Genomic DNA, 19913 nt, shown 5'->3' with positions numbered 1-19913 from the left:
TATTCGCGTGTTGTGACCGTTGGTTTCTATGGTAGCGAGTGACCTGGTCAGTTCACCACGTGGTCAGTAAATGAACTTTGATTTAGAATCGAAAATTTGGGTCGTACTTTAATGGATGCTTATTTTAGGGGATGCGGAGCATCGTTACATATTTTACGGCAACGTCCTTCACGCGCGCAGATACATAAATCGATAGTTTCATTTTTACGACAGCTCCATTTATTATATTATTGCAGCGGGTTGCGAAACACGCGAAATTCACTCGTTTAGCTCGTGCGTATATATACGTGCGTGCGTGCGTGCGTGTGTGTGTATGTCTGTATGTTTATTTTTATTTTATCCGTGTGCTCATTTTATCAGCATCAATGCCAAATTCAGTAGTCAAATTCATATTTCGAACCCCATCGTGTGCGCTCGGTGGTCATTTTCGAGCAAATCTCTTTCAAGCATATCTATCTACTTCGGGTCGAGAACCCAGACTTCCTCCTCGGCGCGATGAGTTCGATCCGTCGAGAGGCCCGAAGATGCTTCCACGCGACCGGTTGACGTAGTCGCGAGTAGGTGCCAGAGACGGGCATGGACACTAAGACTCCGCCGATCCCGTTCAAGTCGCAGGAGAAGCCTCAACCGAAGAGAGCGGATCGCGTGGCCGACGTGTCCTTGCCCCCGCTGACACCGTACCCGAATCATCGTTCCTCCAAACATTATAGACCGTCCGGTGGTACATCGTGGTCGCAGGACCCACCCTGCGCTGTGCAGCATCAGGATCATCGCAAGAAGAGACCTTACAGGTAGAGACGCGTTCGATATTGATTTTCTTCCGAGCCACTTAAATTTGCTCTTCTATTTTCGTTCACAAATCAATCTGTTTGACGGGCAGGGTTCAGCACGATATACCTATAATAAACGATTGCCGTTAGCGAATAATATATTACAAGTTCTTATAGCAATGCAATCGAAAATGATTCTATATATGAAGAGATAAAAGATGCGCAGAATAATTTTTTTCTTTTATACAAATTTCCTTTTATTTTTGTTCCGCTTAATGAATCAGAGAAACACGCACCGTTTCAGAGTATTACACATCGGCGCTACACCTTTGATGCACGCCTGTCAACAAGGCGACAGGGCAAGAGTGTTGAGATTATTGAAGGAACAGGAGGAAACGACCGCCTATAGAGATCGCACATTGAGAAACGCCCTCCATTATTGCATGGACGCGGGTACCGGTGGTGCCGTTGCCGCGGCGGCACCAGAACTGGTGAACGCCCCTGATGCCGAGGGGCACACCCCGCTTCATCTCGCGGTCATCGCCGGGGACACTCAGCTGGTCGCGGTTCTCTTAGCGAACGGTGCCGATGTCAATGCTAAGGATCTCGAGGGGCACAGTGTTCTCCATTGGGCCACTGGTACTTTTTATCTCTAAAATATCTTTTTACGCGTGCATTTTAAATCACACAAAATTGTATCTCTTTTTACTTTCAACTTTTAGCTGTGATACTAACGTTACACCGTTTGTCGTTAGTATCTTTATTTTAACTCTCGTCTTTTACACTTACCCTTGGATTCCACTTCATATAGTTTTTACTTTGATTCCTTTTTTCGATTGTTTCGCATAAGTATGTGCATATGGACGTGCATAAGTGTCCACAGGATGTTCGGATCTATAGATTCCCTGAACCTAAATGTGTAAAACAATTATTTTAATTATTTTATCAGGTATTTTTGCAGATCCGCAGATAAATTATGTCAGGTACTATAGATGCTTTCTGCTTGGTAACAACACGAATCAATATAACTAATAATAAGTGTCATTTTATTTTTGGTCATCTCTGACTTCAAGAATAAATATGTTTTCTATCTCTCACACGTGTGAATATATAACATATTATATATCCAACAGATAAAACGCTCATACGCGTGTGCATTCGTAAGTTTTCGTACAAATAAAACCCCAAGGACTTCTATGGTCAGTCGGTCGAGCCATATGCGATATGTATTCTCGCGTGATCGCTAACGGACCGCAGTAACGTAACTCTTGTCAGAAACGACCTACTGACCTCTCTTCCTTGACCATTACGGCACACCGTTCTACCTCTAAGATCGGAAGGAACGATACGGCGCCCTGCATTTCAGTCTGTCATCCAACTTTTAAGGAAACTTTAATAATAGTACACAATAGTGGATAGTTTGACCTTCCAAGAGAAAGAAGGAGAAAAAAAAGATCGTTATAAAAAAATTAAGAATTAAAAATAAAATAATAATGTGATATAGAATTAATAATAATCGCAACCAGATATTGAAGTTAAAGCAGATTGTATACGCTGCATTGCAAGACTTTTAAATCTGTATACCTATATTAGAACAGAAAAAAAATCAATTTCTATTTTCGCTTTTTATTCTGCTCTAACAAGAAAAATTATGTACTTATCGTTAGTAACACTTTATATATTCGATAAATATGTCCAAAACGGTAATTACAATCTCCCACGATGTTTTCGCTAAGAAATTGACTCCGCAAGTCCAAAAGAAATGCGCTTAATGAGGAGTATTGATCCCAGTATTATTCCTTTTTACTGTCCCTTTTAAGATATTGAAAAAAAAGCCGAAGAGGTACATACAATAACGATTTTTAGTCTGCGGGGAAGCGGAATGCGTTCGGTTGGTTCTGGCGGCTGGTGCGCGACCTTCCACCCCGGATTTACGTGGCGGATCTCCACTTCACTATGCCGCCCAATGTTGCGGCGCGGTCGCCACGGCTGAGCTCGCCGTTCCCAAGAAGGTTGGCCTGAAAGTTTTACAAACCCTTCTCGAATTCGGCGCGGACGTGAACGCCAAGGACGAGGACGGGCGGCAACCGATTCTGTGGGCGGCAAGCGCGGGTAGCGTGGAGGCCGTGTTGGCTTTAGCGAGGTAGACGACTGTTAACTCTGATCGTTTCCGTTCACCAACGAGCGTCAGTCTCTTCAATGTTGGATCGATTTCTTTGGAGAATCTGTGATTTTCTAAACGATAATGCAAAAGGCAATGTTGCAAAAGAAATTGAGAATTAAAGATTCGTTATTAAAATCTTCCTTGATTTAGAGCCGGAGGGTCGGCAGCCGCAGGAACTTCCGACAAAGATGGACTGACGGCACTTCATTGCGCAGCGTCGAGGGGCCACGCGAGATGCGTGGAAGTACTCGTCAACTTGTGTGGATCTCATCCAGACTATGTAGACGACAACGGTTGTTCCGCGTTACATTACGCCGCTACTTTGGGTCACGCGGATGCCACCGCTCTCATCCTCAAACTCGGGGCTGATCCTAATCGCCAAGATCGAAAGGGTAGAACGTAAGATCACCAAGTTTATGGATAATCTTAATTTTCAACTGACCTCTTTCGGTCAATTAAAATAATTGATAAAATAATAGATTTCCTTCTGGATAACGATTCTCGATGATTAATATTTAACTGGCGCTTGGTATACGTTGGGTCAACCCGTTATATTTTAATCTTAGTAAAAAATATTGAAATTTTTAAGAGAACGTTCAACGTTTTTCAGACCTGCACTTTGCGCCGCAGCTAAGGGCCAGTTAGAAACCTTGAAAATTCTGACTCAGCACGGCGGGTCGCTTCACGCTAAGACCGTGCGTGGCACGGGGATAGGACACGAGGCCGTCGCGTCCGGTAGAATCGAATTAATAAAATGGTTAGCGAAAAAAAGACCGAGCACGTTGGACGTCGCTACTCACGATGGCAAGACGCCTCTCCATGTCGCGGCTTTGCACGGTCACTTGGACGCGTGCAAAGTTCTCTTGGATCATGGCGCAAGAATCAACGTGGTTCTTAGGACCAGCAAGGGCAATTCGATGACTCCACTGGACGCAGCTCTCTATAGAGGACATAGGGACTGTGCGAAACTGATTCAGATGCACGGTGGTATTACAGGACAGCAACTGAGAACGCATAAGACCGCACCGAACAAAGGTCAGATTAGGTATATGCGTAGTCCACAGACATTTGCTAAATCTGGCTCGAGAAGAACTAGACTAATATAATAATAAATATTTATAGAATTGTTTATGACAACTCTTAACACAAAATACACATATATTTATTCTTTAAGGAGTAATATATCTCTAAATGAAGAATATGTTATAAATATATATTTCAGTAGTAGTCTACTATTGTAACAAAATAAGTCATATTGAAATAATTTTAGTTTTTACAGCAAAGGTCCGAATAAAACATGACGATAGTAGCACTGCGAGCGACAGTAGTCCTTGTAGACGAGGTCGAGGGCACAAACATCCCGAGCTCTATTACGAAGAGCGGTGGATCGAAAGAAGAACGCGTCGAAAAGGTAATCTGAAAAAGATGACTCGTCAGGATAGTCGGAGTTTTAGTGAGGAAGAAGTGCGTCTGTCGAAGACATCCTCGAAAAAGGACGAGAGGAGAGCTCGAAGCGAATCAGCACGGTAAAACAGATATTCCTTCATTAATGCGATGCAAAATTAATACGAGAGACATTTGAAATATACAAACCTTCTTCTTTCCCTATTCGCAAGCTGCTACGTAAAAATTTAATACTTCTGTGATTCTGGCATTTGATTTTCAAAATATCGATATTGTTAATAGAATTTTAGATCTTTTTCCTTAAAAAGTTACAGAGTTTTTAACACGTTCTAAAAAGGATTTAAGCGGTTAAATGTAAAAAGTTAATAACTATGAGATAGAGTGTTGCATTATTTTTTAAACGTCTCTTTTATTGATTACACCGTCAGCCAAAGTATTAAATTTTTAAATTGTAAATAAATCAATAGATACGATGATAACGGTGAGCAAAATCTGCGAAAAAAACGAAGTAAAAGAATATCGATGAGACATAAACACAAATATTCAGATTCGTCGTTCGCATCAGACAGTTGCGATTATTCTCACGATGAAAATGGAGTAATCAAACATCGACGGCATACAAAAAGACAGCAAGAGAAGGATAAAGGCAAAAACTCCAATGAAACGGAAGCTAAAGATAACTCAAGGAAAGAAGATGAAGACGATCAAAGCGTAAGCGACGACAGCTTAGAGGTGATCGTAGTAAAAAGATCATTGGAAAAAAAGTGTGAAGAAGTTGTATCCGGAAGAAAATTAAAGACACCTAGAGAATGCACGAAGGAGACAAAACTGACCAAAACGCACAAACGTAGCTCTAAGAAAATGTCGAGATCCAGCAAGTCGAGAACGTTCGATAAAGATGAGAGTATGGGAGATCAAGATAAATCTTTGGACAAGGAAGAAAGAAGCGTTGCAGTAGGAGACCCGGCGCATACTTCCGCTGAAGAGGAAGAAGATGGTAGCGAGAGGATAATGGAATCTCGATTTCGAAGAGAAGCGACGGATAGTACTAGTCAGGAAACCGTGGAACGAGTGGTTGTTACAGCGATAGTTCACAAAGATCAAGTGCCTGATACTCCAAGATCAACGCAAGAAACTGTAAAGGAAATAAGCTCCGACAAAGTTTTGAGAAAAAAGACGATAGTAATAGAGGAAACAAAGGAAACTTCCAAAGATATTAATTCTTCAGATAAAAGTAAGACCGCATTGTCGCGCAAGACTGACACGCACGATATTTCTGAAGAACGAATTAATGAACAAGTCCAGAATAAGGATGAAAAGGATAAAATAACGATGCCTAGCAGCATAGAAGATCTAAAAGAAGGTACGAATAGTAAGACACAAAGAATTTCAACGTAATAACTTTTTCATAAGATAAAATAAAGTATTTTGTTAATATAATTATTTTATCGAATTTAATCATTTATTAAATTTGTGTTTGTCAAACTCTAGCTACAGTAATCTTTTTTTTAGGTAGACTAAATACATTCGAGAATGCAATACCGAGTGATAGTACGTTGCGCGAGAAGCAAGAAGCAACCATCGACAAAGGGGAAGATAGCTTTAAAAACGGAGATAAAATCGGTAAAAATATTGTGATTTCGGAGGATCAAAGAGATTCTACGACTGCGATGAAGCATATTTCGAGTGCGGGTGAGGAGAATGGAAAACTATTAGGTTCCGAAGATTTAAAGCGAAACGAAAAAACTATCGCGAAAAAAGACGATGGAGAATTAAAAACTTCGAGACAATCCGATGCGCGTCAAACTTGCAGCTTGAAAGAAAATGTCGAAGATGTACAGGTAACTTCTGAAGAAAAAGATAAAGCTTCGACAAAGCAAATATCCATGAAAACAATCACTAAAAAGAGCTCGGCTGAAGATGCCGAATTAAAAGAGGATAAATATTTGAATAAACGCGATGATATCAAATTTTCGCAAAAAATGCAAGTGGATGAAAAACAGAAAACCGAAGCATTAACATTTACCGAACGATCGACAGATGATTCCGCGCGTGGAAAATCCGCAGATTTGTCATCACCGGAACCGAGAGTGTCAATGCTAAACATGGAAGAAAGTCCTTCCCCAGAAAGAACGGGTTCGCCACGTGACAATAAGTTGGAGCGTATTAAAAAAACCGATAAAGAACGACCAGAGACTGAAACAGGTAAATTGCCGAAATATATTAGTCTTAAAAAAATGTAATGCGTTCTCCAAGTTTTAATTTTAATTTTTAGCTAGCATTTAAACTGTTATTTCAAACGCAGAGATTTTTTTAAAATAATTTTTGCGTAATTAAAGTATTTATTGTAAATAATACAATCTTTTACACACATACACACACACACACACACACACACAATACTTTCGCTAACACATCGTATTTGTGTTCCAACAAACAAAGATTGTCTAACAGACAATGATTTTAGGAAATAAAGATTTTCGCTACATCGACGATAGTTCTTCGAGTTCTCCAAAGGCCTCGAGATCGGCGAAAACGAGACACTCGAGACCATCTACGGGAAGGAATGTGAGGACAGGAAAATCTTCTTCAAAGACGTCGACCAAGAGACACCTGTTTGAAAGTTCCGAAGAGCGTTCCTCACATCAAAGTGCAATAATCGCGGTGTTAGACAGCCCAGAATGGGATGAAGACGAAGCAGTCGAAAAAGAAATCAGAGAAGCTCTCGGGGAGGATATGGAGCATGAAACAGAGCACGAAGAAGATAATGAAATTGGTGTTATGAGAGTTTTGCCAAGTACGAGTGAGGAAGAGACTCCGAGGACAGCTTTAGGTGTATCTAGAACTTCAAGAATCGACTCTTTGCCTCAGGTAATTAAAGAACTTACACCTATTAATATCTATTTCAATCATATAGTACGTAGCATTATATTAAATTAATTACTTTTAAACATATGTTAATGCTTAGTATACTAAAATTTTTCACAAATAAAGAACAGTAGGTATCTTGATCAATAAAAACTATATCTCGTGTAATTTTATTTTTATATTTACTTACAAATAAATCTTTAGCATAAACTTAATTGCAATAATTTAATTAATATTGATCAGAATATTATTAATGCTAGGTACAATCAACAACTAGCAACCGCTTAGTCAGAATCGAAAATGCCGATGGTCACCGAGAACGATTGTGGAGGAAACATCGTCGCGATAGCGGAGGTAGGGACAGTGGAATAGAACCGAGCCCGAGAGTGTCGAGAATTCCACGGAGGCGAAACGTAAGATGTTGTCCAAATACAGCGAAACAGCAAGCTCTCAATATGGAGACCATTACCAGGGATGTGCAAATTAGCCTGCGTCGTTATCATCTCGAAAGAAAAATCTTTTTTCAATTGATGGAGTTGAAGAGATTACAGATTCGTCACGGTAGGGCGAACGAGCACGTGTTGGTTAAAAGACAAGTAAGACACTCCATGTTTTTCCATGATTTAAAAGTAAAATGTTCCTTGAATCGTGGAAAAGAATTAAACGTTTTTCTATCAATATTATCGCTAATATATTTCGCGAATATATTTTGCAGAGCGATCTTTTTCAGGTGGATGCCTTTCACAAATCGGGAATGTCCGGACCTACTCTTGGCGTTGCAAAATATAATCAACCATTAACGTTCAGGTTACTATCGGATTAAATACTTTCTGAACACAGAGTGTTCAATAATGTTTAATATACATTATTATTTAATTGTTACTACTTAATATTATCGATATCGTTATTGTAGACAATTCGAAGCGTTTCTGTACGAGCAATTAAGAAGACTGCAGGGAAGACCAACTACTCCAGACTTTTGTACCGAAGCCAAGCATTGCACGCAAAAAACTTATCGTTGTCATCACGCAACCAGCGCTTATACCTCTATTCCAGTGTATACCTATCGTATGTTACCATATTATCGCATTTGAATACAACACGCATCACTTTTGAGATATCTATAATTATTTACGTACATATTTGAATATGCAAAGTATTCATTCAATTAAAGATTTGAAGAAAACATTCTTATGTATTTTCTTTCTGTAAATTATGTCATCGGTAAAACAATAACTTGTAGATTTTGTCGTCTATATGTACATACGTAGAGCCCGAAAAGAGTCAGTTTCTGTAGTGTGAATGTAGATTATAATTGCAGTAGGTGGAGGCGTCCCAGATCGAGCGGACCATCTTCCGAAAATAGAGAGTCGCGGCAGAGGGCAAATGACGGTAATAATATGAAAAAAATTTATAGAAATCTGTAAACTATCGTAATAACTCTGTTATAATAAAAAAGAAAATATCATATAGTTCAAAATTCTAATCTTAATTTGTGTAATTCAAATAAATGACTTGTTAATTTCTAATGTTTTACACAAAAGCTGAATATGTTATTTCTGCTTTTTCTATATGTCACTCTCCTTTCTTTTAGGTGGAAGTGACACATGGAGAGGGAAAACAAGTGATCGCCCTTCCGACTGAGAAAATGGATCGTACCAAAAGATATTTCGTTACATTCACTGTAAGAGGCGAAACACAAGACATTGAAAAACCTAAATCATCGTGCACGGTGCAAAGAAATGCAAAGAGCGTGTAAATGTTTCACACGTGGTCTTTCTGATGATCGACAAATAATCAACTTGCAACAAATAGAGTAATCTACTTCTTCAATATTTCCTTGAAAGAAACTCAACTAAATTGATAAAAGAATGATTTGGGGCATAGATAAGGGACGTTCCGTATTATTTCACGTAAAATTTTTTAAAAAAGAATAATAACAGATAACATTTTCGTGTTTAAGAAAAGAAAACCCTACATTTAAAAATAGTGCAACAGACTTTGTTTTACTAAACGTAGACATTTTGTCTACGTTTTTTAATCTATAAAAAATATAGAGAATAACCGGCGTATTGTTTTGTTCTTTTGTAAAGAAAGTTTTTTACTTTAGATATCATTTATTCTAAAAAGAACCTTGATATTATATACTTTTTCCTTAAATCCAATATTCTTCCCAGGAATAAATTTACTGCCATCAGATGGGACAAAATTTATGAATCGATTAAAAATCAAATCGTGCATATTGTCAAATTGATTTGTATAGCGTTACTTGTATATTATATATACATATATAAGTAATAATGGTTATAGCGTCGTACCTGACCAACCGTAGTTTGTAAATCTTCTGTAATCGACTCATCGAGAAAGAGAGCGCTACTTTGTCCTGAAAATGCTGAACGCTTATCCTGAAATTTATCAGTGTTGTATTATAAGAGAAGAATTTTTTGCCACGATATACAAAGATAAAAATGACGAAGTTATTTAATAACACATATCTTCGACTTATATTCCGTGTGTTCCATAGTTATATGTAAAATGATATTCGTATATAAAAATATAAATAAATAAAAATTAATTATGCTATAAACTATAAAACATATATTTTCTACCTTGTATATCTATCCTCAAGAATCTCTCATAATAGTCATTCATCGAATTGGAGGCTGGCACACACCAATATCGTCATTATCGTTTATCAGCTGTGTAAAGACAAATTATTTCAAATTTTTACTACTTTTTTGAAATTAGAAAGTACTATCTCTCTTTATTATTATAATAATACTAATTGTAAGTATAAAATTATTATATTACAAAACTATTAAATCATTATAATAATATTACAACAAATATTTCTGTCACTTTCTAACAAAACTATAAAGAATTCCCTATTAAACAAGAAATAAAATTTTCGAAAAACGCGATGTGCAAATTAAAAATTATTTAATTTATAAGAATATCATTTCTCACATTTTTCCTTTATTGATATTTAATTATCGTTCATTATTGTAACTTTATTTATTCGTATAATTGAAAAAACACTTCCCGTCGAACTTTTGGTTTCGCTCCGGTTGGACATTCAAAGCGAATGTCAATAATCACATTTTTATTTTGAATACAATAATTAAAAAATAGCAAGAATTTACGTACGCATCAGTAGAGACATTAAAAAAGACAATAAAAGTTAAATAGAAGAATTACGTCGGATGATAAAGTAGGCAAAACTCAGGTTATTCCGCGGGTGTTTTGAAATGCGAAATGCGCTGAACGACACTGGGTCATATCTCGAGAAATATATTCATTTTAACATTGTTACGTATGCGTTTTAATGCGAGACTTATGCTCTCTCAGATGTACGTAGACGCTAAAGAGTTTCAAAATGTTGCTGCATAACGTTAGACAACAAGAAAAAGGTAGCTGCGAATGCCGACGAGCGAGCGGCGTTGGACGACAAAGTTGGAGCTCCGAAATACGATACGCGATACCGGACGAATATCGAGAAATATATACTAACGTCGATATGTTCTTTGATATACGTATAAGACATATAACTTTCTTGAAAAGAATTAAACGATAAAAGTTTTAGAATGTATTGTAAAAAGGCGAGAATAAGAATCGAATGAGAAAGAATCAGTCAAGAATCGTTGATTGTCGCCCGTCGCCTTTCTGATTTCCATCCTTTTTGTCGTTCGCCATTTTGTAACAGCACTTAAAAACTTTTTATCACCTAATGTTATTCGAGAAAGCATGTCTCGCATAAAAGAACCCTTAAACATATTGGTCATTAGATTAATACAATATTACAATCTTAAATTACTATTTAAAAAAACAGCGAGAATTTAATTATGCATCCGTAGAGATGCTAGAAGATGATAAAAGTTAATAGAAGAATTATACGTTGGATGATAAGATAAGCGAAACTCAGGTTTCGCACCGCGAAATCTCGGAACGTTACTCCTGATGTATCAGGAAAGCATGATGAGCGAGGAGGTGGCAGTAGGTATTCCGAGCGCGCTGCGCCGCGCGGGTGTTGCCTCCCCATATTGCCTCCTCGTATCGTCGCGGTCATTGGTCAGCGCGTGGAGGCCCGCTGCCCCTCCCAGGCGTAACTGCCAGCGCTCTCTGCGTGGCCGTAGGCGGGCGGCCATCCTTGTCGTGAGGATCGATGGGTAATAGTGGGGGTAGGCCCACGTGCCGTCACGCGCCGCTGCTCAAATATCTCCTGCAACCTCTTCGCTCGACATGCTTCCCGCGTATAATCCAAAGGCTGGGTTGAAGGCGCTCTCGTTCCAAACCAAAGGAGCACAACCAAAAAAAAAAATGCTTCCCGCGTAACAGGAGCGATTTCTGAGGAATTACAGACGACTCCTGGACTCGAGATTCTCGCTTTTCACATTATCTAACAATAAAATTATAACTATTTCGTAATTTACATGATCTTTCAAGCGTCTTAGCAAACGCATAATACATTTCACGCTATTACTTAAAAATAATAATTAAATATCAATATACATTGTTTATTAAATTAATAATGTTTTTATTAATTATTTTTTTTATAATATATGTATATGTATGCATGTGTGAATAACTGAAACTGCGAATGCAGATTGCAATTAATGCTTGTGCTCGGCGAAAAGGTAGAAGCTACGAAATGCGACAAACGACATTGCACATATCTTGAAAAATACGTTCATTTTAACATTGTTATTTAAGCTTTAACGCGAAACTTGCTCTCTCGGATGTAAATAAAGTCGGAGTTCTCCGACTTTGTCGTCCAACGCCGCCCGCCTCGGCATTCGCAGCTACCTTTTTCTTATTTTTGTCTAACATTATGCATAGCAACATTTTGAAACTCTTTAGCGTCTACGTACATCTGAGAGAGCAAGTCTCGCATTAAAACATACGTAACAATGTTGAAATGAATATATTTCTCGAGATATGACCCAGTGTCGTTCAGCGCATTTCGCATTTCAAAACAACCGCGGAATACCTACTGCACGCCGGACAACCTCCTCGCTCTCAACATGCTTTTCTGATACATCAGGAGTAACGTTCCGAGTTTCGCTTACTTTATCATCCGACGTAATTCTTTTATTAACTTTTATTGTCTTCTAACGTCTCTACTGATGCATACGTAAATTCTTGCTATTTTTTAATTATTATTTAAGATTACAGTAATCTATTAATCTAATTAAGTATAATTTGATTCTCTGACTAAAATTTTTATAATGCAGATTCTATCTGTTGCAATACGGTAACTCTACATATAATATAGTTATAGTTTATACTTATAAATCGTTATATAGATTATTTATCTATATAGAATAATTATAGGTTATACAGAAATATGTATAGATTAATCATATGTAATTAAATACATTCAAAATTTAGTGTTTTCTCAAACGTTAGATCTTGTTTCTGGCTTTAGGTGTAACAATAAGAATCAATCGCAAATTGCGGGTGCGGCAGGTACTGAAAGCATTGGCCCAAAGGGTTATCGATCGGTCGGTGACGTGTGACGTGTTTTAGGTAAAAGAACAGTCGCGTGCCCGTTTCTCGTCGAGGACCTCGAGGACCTAGTGCCACATTACACCGTCAAAGAGACCGCTCCGGCAAAAGACCATGTCAGCAATATCGATGCGCCGAGATAAATTCGCGATGGTTGCAACGGTGTTCGTCGGGATATGCAGCGTGAATATTTCATTCGTAGCATGAAATCCCTGTGAGAAGCTTGCGAATGGACAAATGGCTTCAAGATAGGAAGCTCTGGCTATTTGGTAGCACGCTACCATTGTTACCAAGGAGGTAAACACTGCGATCACTCATCATGACCGAAGCATGGCAGCGATATTATAAACGCGCAAAATATACGCTACTCAAATTTATTAGAACATTATTTTGTCGAACGTATCTTTCAATAAGTATCTATATATTGTTTCGCAAAAGTCTATTCTGATGAATAAGACGTCTTTAGACGTCATTTTTGCTACTTGGGATGTTAATTGTTTAAAACTTTTATTGACACGAAACGACTTAATTATCATTTTTTAAAGAATATTTATTGCGATTTCATGTAGGATTCAATGTTATCAGCGGATTATTTTTACAAGATATTTGTCAGAGCTTTTCGTTAAAATAAAATTTTCATAAAGACATTTACCTGTTTATTTTTATTTTCAACAACGTGTCTTATATAGCCTGTGCGATCTTCAAGATTAACATTGTGTTACATATCGATATTATTATCGATATATTACGTAAAATATTAAGAATAAATTTATACGGGATAGATTGAACCGATATACATACATATATGTATAACAATGATAAAACAATTTACATTCCTTATTGTCTATTTCTATTATAATCGGAAAACGCATGCCCACAATATAGCGCGCGCATTATCCGAAAGTGTTGCATCCTCATATAGATTTTCGCACCTTATATATGTATCGCACATTGCAATATAACATGCGCCTCTATAGCGCGTCCGTCCAACAGTTGAGAACAATTTGACCTCTTTCATGGTCGCAGAACGTATAGACGTACTACGTACTCAGGGAACGTAATATCGATTGTCAATAATCAAGAGTTCAACGATAACGTAAAGCCGCGACTTTCTTCAACGTATATTAGTACTGTCCGGTATGCGCGCCGACGAGGGTGACCTGACAAAAGAGTACACCATGAATTCCATTCTTGGATTTTTGTGCGTATTTTCTAGTTTGTATACTAATTATTTTCACGTTTTTCTCTTGAAAGAATTAACAAAAACTGTGATATTCTATTTTTTCTTCTACTTTAAACAATTTTATATAATTGTTATAATATTCCAAAAATGGAGCACACTTTTTAAAATATGCAAGGTCAGTGATTGAAACTATTATCCACGTAACGGTCTCTTTTTAAAAGGTAAAATTATATGTAACGTTTTAATTAAAATTCTTTTTATTATAATTGCGATTTTTTAAGTACACGTACATCCAGTGAACTTAGCTATTTAACAAAATGTGTTTTAACAACTTTTTGCGTCATCCGCTTCTAACACATACGCATAACCTGTCGGATCTGGCCCAAGGTTTCTATATATCCTACTTGTCGATTTATATTCGAAACATTATATATCCGGATGCGCGGCAATTAACTTTCGAGACTGATACGTACGTCGGAAATTATGTCACATACGCGCGCGAGCGCATCGATTATACGATGAACAACGTGAGGTTCGCAAATTACCGACAATGCATAATACCACAGTGGTAAGAGACTTTTAATTCGTCCCCCCTCCCCCAGGTTTAAGTGAAATAATCACAGGATTCATAAGAGCAGATATATTCGACAATTATAGTCGAAATAACGTAATCCTGCGAATTAAGAGTGTCTGTTGAATCGTACTAGCTCGCGAAATTATTTGTACCGAATCGACATACTCATATCAGGATCAGTTGAATGTTAAATGTTAAAGAATTATTTTTCATTTTTCACGGAACTCATATAGCATCTCAATCTAGCAGCAATCTCGATGCTTATTACACAACGATATATTGTATGTATGATTCTATTCAATTTTTATTGACCGTTCCGTCGAGGTAGAAGATAAATGTTTGATTGATAGCGTGCGATCGCATCGTCCCAGGGTATTATATGAATATCGAAACATATCGCCAAGGAGGTATATTATTTCGGTTTGGTATTGCATATCGGTAGTTGACCAGCACTCGGCACTCCACCCACGCCTGCGCTAAACGTGAATTCGAATAAAACAAAACTCGTGGGGTAGCTTGACCGTTGGTCATCCGTTGGAAGTTGGAACAGAGACAGTCCAGCCGCGGTACCTCGTACATCGCGATACTATGCTCTTTACGCAACAGTTGACGTCGTTACCATGCCTTGCCAAATACAAAAAGTGGGTAATCGAGAACTAGACCGTCGAACGTCGATTTAGTGTTCCGTGTTTGTAAAAACAGCAATTATACGAGGCGTTTGTATACCGATACTCGATCAATTTAACTCCCTCTTCACTCTTAACGATCGTTCAGTAAAAAAGAACGATCTGAACAATTTCCTGAATCCCATGAGGGATTATACAAAGAGATTTTAATTTTCACCAATATTTCGACACAATTGCGATAATTGAATTGACCGAAATAATGTTTGATATACAACAAGTGTATGTGATACGCGTTATACAATTATTTTGGAACGGGTAAATTTTGTGAAACATACGCACATGTGCGCGTTATACAAATACTATTCTTTTGCCAATCATTTAAGAAATCACTACTGACACTTTAACATTAGACCATTTGGAGATGATCGCAAAGTTTGATAGATCGTTCGAATTGGGTTTTATCGACTTGATATGAATTATCGTTTTTTCTGCGAGTTGTAAGTAGTGTCAAAATTCATTGAAATCCACTGTTAACATCGAAAAAAAAAAAATTATTTTGCACAGGTCTCGGGCACCGAGCAAAGCCATGGAGCGCTACGAACGTCTGGCGCGTCTCGGCGAGGGTAGCTACGGCGTTGTCTTCCAGTGTAAGGACCGGCAAACTGGAAAATTGGTGGCCGTAAAGAAGTTTCAGCAGACCGAGGATGATCCTTTAATACGTAAAATCGCACTGCGGGAGATACGTCTTTTAAAGGTCAGTTGCCTTTTTTTTCTTAGCTAGCAAAAGTTACTCGAAAATCGTAACAATCTTTGTGGAATGGAACACCCTGCGTAGGATTTTTTTATTATAGATATAAAAAAAGGTCATAAAAATTGCTGATCCGTTCTCGGAATTTTCCGATTCGATCGATCTGCGGAATAACCAAGTTTGTCGAGGGTCGTAGGTCGTCTTGCAGGTGAACGACCTCCGGAACGTACATTCGCGACCGCTAGTTCCCATTTATACAGGGCGATCATGGCGCGATAATTTTGGCCTCCTGAGAGAGCCTTAATGAATATTAAATGATAAATTCTTCCATTTTTTCCTATATGACTTCCTGTCTCTATTTTAAGATATATATATATATATATATAAATCGGAATAAAATTGATCAATAGAATTTGTAGATATACTTACAAAATTTCCTGTTATTTTCGTTCTTTTAACCGTCGCCTACGATAGAATTAGAATAGCGAGTGGTTAGGTCCAAACGAGGAAGTTACGTTCTTATTTGCACGATAAGAGGCTCGCACAGGTGCAATAATGGCTGCAAGAAATAGCCAGCGGTCAATACCGGGCAGCGGTCAATATCTTGGCGTGTTACGGTCTTACCGACCTAACATTATCGTTACAATCAGTGGGTTCACCACCAAACGTATATGCGCATTCAAATAAGCTCCCTTACCGCAACGTACGTTTCGACATTTTGCCTCAAGGCTATTCGCTCTGTTTGGTAGACAAGAATACTGCGTTACAAGATCTCTCGAATCTCTCGAATATAAACGGCATGTCAAAATCTTTCTTCGCAGTACTTTGTACTTTACTCACAAAGCACTAGAAAATTATCAATATAACAAGATTGAATTAAGAGATCGAAAATATAAGCACTATAAGCATAGTGTATAAGAAAAAAGTTGCACCTAGGGACGCGCCTAAAAACGCTCCGATTGTTCCGATTTATCGCAAATTCGGAACCCTCTACAGAAATAATTCACATAATTAATTCCGCTCGTGTAATTAAAATCAATAATTACAAATGAACACTTTCCCTTGATATAGAATCTCAAGCATCCAAACTTGGTCAATCTTCTGGAAGTCTTCAGACGAAAAAGGAAATTACATTTAGTATTCGAATATTGCGAAAACACTCTTCTAAACGAAATGGAGAAATATCCTAGCGGTTGCCCGGATCTCACAACGAGGCAAATTACCTGGCAAATTTTGCAAGGTATCGCCTATTGCCACCGCTTTGGATGCGTTCATAGAGATGTGAAGCCAGAGAACATCCTCCTCACCTCTGAAGGCGTGGTAAAATTATGCGACTTTGGATTCGCGCGTATGCTCAGTCCTGGGGAGAACTATACGGAATATGTCGCAACCAGATGGTACAGAGCACCTGAATTGCTGGTGAATATCCCGAATATACAACTCAATTTTCAGATTTTCTAAGACAAATAATAGTAATTCTATTGAGATCGCGCGGTCAACGTAACTACGAGTCACTACAGTCGGCGCCATCATTCCCGTCAAATTTCAGTTTACGTTGACTCGTTGCTGATGTAAACGACGGATTTGATGAAATAATTTTTATCAATGCGTTACGATAGTTTAATTATGTGTACGTGTTTTTCGGGACAGGTCGGGGACACACAATACGGCACTCCGGTCGATGTATGGGCAATCGGTTGCGTGTTTGCTGAATTAATACGGGGCGAAGCCTTGTGGCCAGGAAAATCCGACGTAGATCAGTTGTACTTGATAAGAAGAACGCTGGGTGATCTTTTACCGAGACACATGGCTATCTTTCAACAAAACGAATTCTTTGCCGGTATCACTCTTCCAACTCCGCAAACACTTACACCCCTCGAAGATGCTCTACCCCGTGGAAATGGCAGTACTTTACAGGTAATATCAAATCTATTTTAATCGCAGTTTAAAACACGTATATATATTTTTTTTCCAAGTTACTACGGCGATGATTGTTAATTGTATAAATCTTTCGTTGACAGCTGGATTTCCTGAAGAAGTGTTTGGATAAAGATCCAAATGAAAGGTGGACGTGCGAACAATTGTTGCGGCATTCTTATTTCGTCAATTTTCATTTTAAAGCGCCGGATGTCGAGACAGAAGAGTTTGAGAAACTTAAAAAGTATCGAGAACGTTCTAGGGTAAGTTTAACGATCGAGCAAATAATATAGGGAGACTTTAGAAAAAAAGCCTCGGTAATAAAGCAAAACGGCAGCAAGAACACAAATATGATGACGTATCATTATATGTATAATCATATTTCCAGCATACCAATTATAGTCAAATGGTGTTACCTCAACTACCCAAGGCTGGTCCTTCTGTTCATAGTCAAAGTGAAAATCGGCCGAAGAGCTCCTCTATACATCAGCAAAATTTTGACCATCTACCTACCATAAGAGGTTAATTAATTTCCTCTGTGATTGTACATATATTTTCCTAAGCTTTTTGAGAATACCCGTGTTAATTTATAGAATTCTATGAAAATGATTGTTATTATCTTCTCTTTTTATTTGTATTAGCACATTTTTTTATATAGAATTTTCTTTAGATCTTCATTTATACATAGGAAAGAGTAAACGCGTGCGATTAATATGTACATCTCTCTTACGATAAAAGTTTTGTATAAAATATGTATAAAAAACAGTTATTTTAATATATAGTATTCCGTAAGCACAAGACAGGTATTCCTAATAAATTCAACTTTTAAGCATAATAAATTATTGTGAACTCTGAGATTACTTTGCAATAGAGAGTAACAGCGTTACTCTCTTACTTTCTAATAAAATGAAATCAGTAAATATATTAATTACTACTAAATAAGATAAATAGTAGCAATTATATGTTTTCAAATCATATTTTTATAGAAAAAAAACTAACATTTTTATGCAAAAAAAAATATCTTTAACAATATAAATATATTAAATTAAGTCAATATATATAAATTGAACTGAAATGTATATTAAATCTATTCATTTGCACTATAAAACTGTCGTATTCGCTATTCTTAAAATTTTGGAGGACCGTGGAAGAAAAACTATAGAAGATTCCAATTTTTTTTAAAACATAACCGTCAACTGTTTTACTATATAATTAGAGTATAATTTCTAAAAATAAACACTTTTTTTACGAAAACAAATTAAAACTCATGTACATTGCATTATCATGTAGTAAATTCCTTGTATAATCTGACTAGCGGATGGTCGTGTCTTTCAGATACTGGAACATAACGTTGTTGCAAGGTAAACCAACCTACGTGAAGTCCTATAATTAACGGTAATATGACACAGTAGGTAACGTTTCCTCCCAAAAGTGACTTTTTCGTATTAGGTGGCTGCATTTTTCGTCCCTTTCTAAGACAGATATATCCTAAGTTGATCGAACACTCGTTAGTGATATACCGAGTATATATATTTGTGTTTCACCTCTACTCTATAGCACATTATATACCTGAAACGTATAAAAAAAAATCTCTTAATATAAAAATATATATATATAAGATATCTCGATAAGATAAAACGGTATTATCCAACGGTATCGTCGTTTGTCAGAAAAACAATTTCTTGTTTGTTTATTAAAAACACAAACACATTCACGATAAAGCGATTTATAAATTATTTGTAATAACAAATATATAGAAATATGTCACAAATTACAAAAAAAAGAATGGATATGAAACGTACAACGTACTTAGTATCAATAAATTTACGATACGTATGATTTGCTAACCTATTACACCGTTTGGCGAAAACATTCAAGTGATAGATCCGCGAATTAAATCTGGAACTATCAGATTACACTTTCAAGTAATTCTTGGAATTTTAATTCCAATAAAATCCTTTGAACATTTCAACAATTATTCGTTACATTTGTATACCTCGCTATTCGATCAATTATCATCGATCGGATCGGATATCAGACGTTTGACGTTTCCATAACCATCAAGTCCATATCGCACGATTCGCTAGAAATAAGAATTCAACCAATCGGAATAAAGCACACTGAGATTACAGACATCTGTGATTGGTCAAACTC

General features: G+C 37.2%; 2 protein-coding genes and 2 long non-coding RNA genes across 10 annotated transcripts; 2 read left to right on the top strand and 2 right to left on the bottom strand.

The window, feature by feature from the left end:
* The first annotated feature begins 576 nt into the window (after positions 1-576).
* Positions 577-9801, top strand: LOC143907884 (uncharacterized). Of its 5 annotated transcripts, XR_013259997.1 has the most exons (15): positions 577-791; positions 1075-1409; positions 2637-2913; positions 3085-3333; positions 3545-3969; positions 4205-4460; positions 4806-5701; positions 5851-6543; positions 6806-7209; positions 7467-7802; positions 7922-8013; positions 8120-8274; positions 8528-8598; positions 8801-9022; positions 9384-9801. XR_013259997.1 is itself a non-coding variant. In XM_077424943.1 (14 exons), exons 1-14 carry the CDS (start codon positions 577-579, stop codon positions 8963-8965), a joined length of 4560 nt encoding a protein of 1519 aa, XP_077281069.1. In that variant the 3' UTR covers positions 8966-9023. The 5 variants fall into 5 exon arrangements, 4 of the variants coding, with proteins under 4 accessions (XP_077281069.1, XP_077281070.1, XP_077281068.1 ...); XM_077424943.1 differs by lacking the exon at positions 9384-9801 and having other exon boundaries at positions 4214-4460; positions 8801-9023; XM_077424944.1 differs by lacking the exon at positions 9384-9801 and having other exon boundaries at positions 7937-8013; positions 8801-9023.
* On the bottom strand, positions 761-2630 carry LOC143907895 (uncharacterized). The gene is made up of 3 exons (XR_013259998.1): positions 1560-2630; positions 1067-1431; positions 761-897 (listed from the first exon to the last, which is right to left on the bottom strand). It is a non-coding gene; the product is annotated as an uncharacterized LOC143907895 (long non-coding RNA).
* Positions 9802-12714: 2913 nt separating the features above from the next.
* LOC143907770 (cyclin-dependent kinase-like 4) lies at positions 12715-18477 on the top strand. Of its 3 annotated transcripts, none has more exons than XM_077424728.1 (6): positions 12715-13008; positions 15659-15848; positions 16914-17261; positions 17493-17759; positions 17864-18022; positions 18148-18477. In XM_077424728.1, the coding sequence occupies exons 1-6, from the start codon at positions 12941-12943 to the stop codon at positions 18283-18285; spliced, it is 1170 nt and encodes a 389-aa protein (XP_077280854.1). In that variant the 5' UTR covers positions 12715-12940; the 3' UTR covers positions 18286-18477. The 3 variants fall into 3 exon arrangements, with proteins under 3 accessions (XP_077280854.1, XP_077280855.1, XP_077280856.1); XM_077424729.1 differs by lacking the exon at positions 12715-13008 and adding an exon at positions 13726-13912; XM_077424730.1 differs by lacking the exon at positions 12715-13008 and adding an exon at positions 14629-15109.
* A 538-nt stretch (positions 18478-19015) lies between these two features.
* On the bottom strand, positions 19016-19873 carry LOC143907773 (uncharacterized). The gene is made up of 2 exons (XR_013259967.1): positions 19608-19873; positions 19016-19328 (listed from the first exon to the last, which is right to left on the bottom strand). It is a non-coding gene; the product is annotated as an uncharacterized LOC143907773 (long non-coding RNA).
* Positions 19874-19913: the final 40 nt, after the last annotated feature.

Source organism: Temnothorax americanus, unplaced genomic scaffold (assembly GCF_048541705.1).
Source record: "Temnothorax americanus isolate GAGA-0224 unplaced genomic scaffold, ASM4854170v1 Scaffold9, whole genome shotgun sequence".
NCBI lineage: Eukaryota > Metazoa > Arthropoda > Insecta > Hymenoptera > Formicidae > Temnothorax > Temnothorax americanus.
This window is presented reverse-complemented; position numbering and strand designations above follow the sequence as displayed.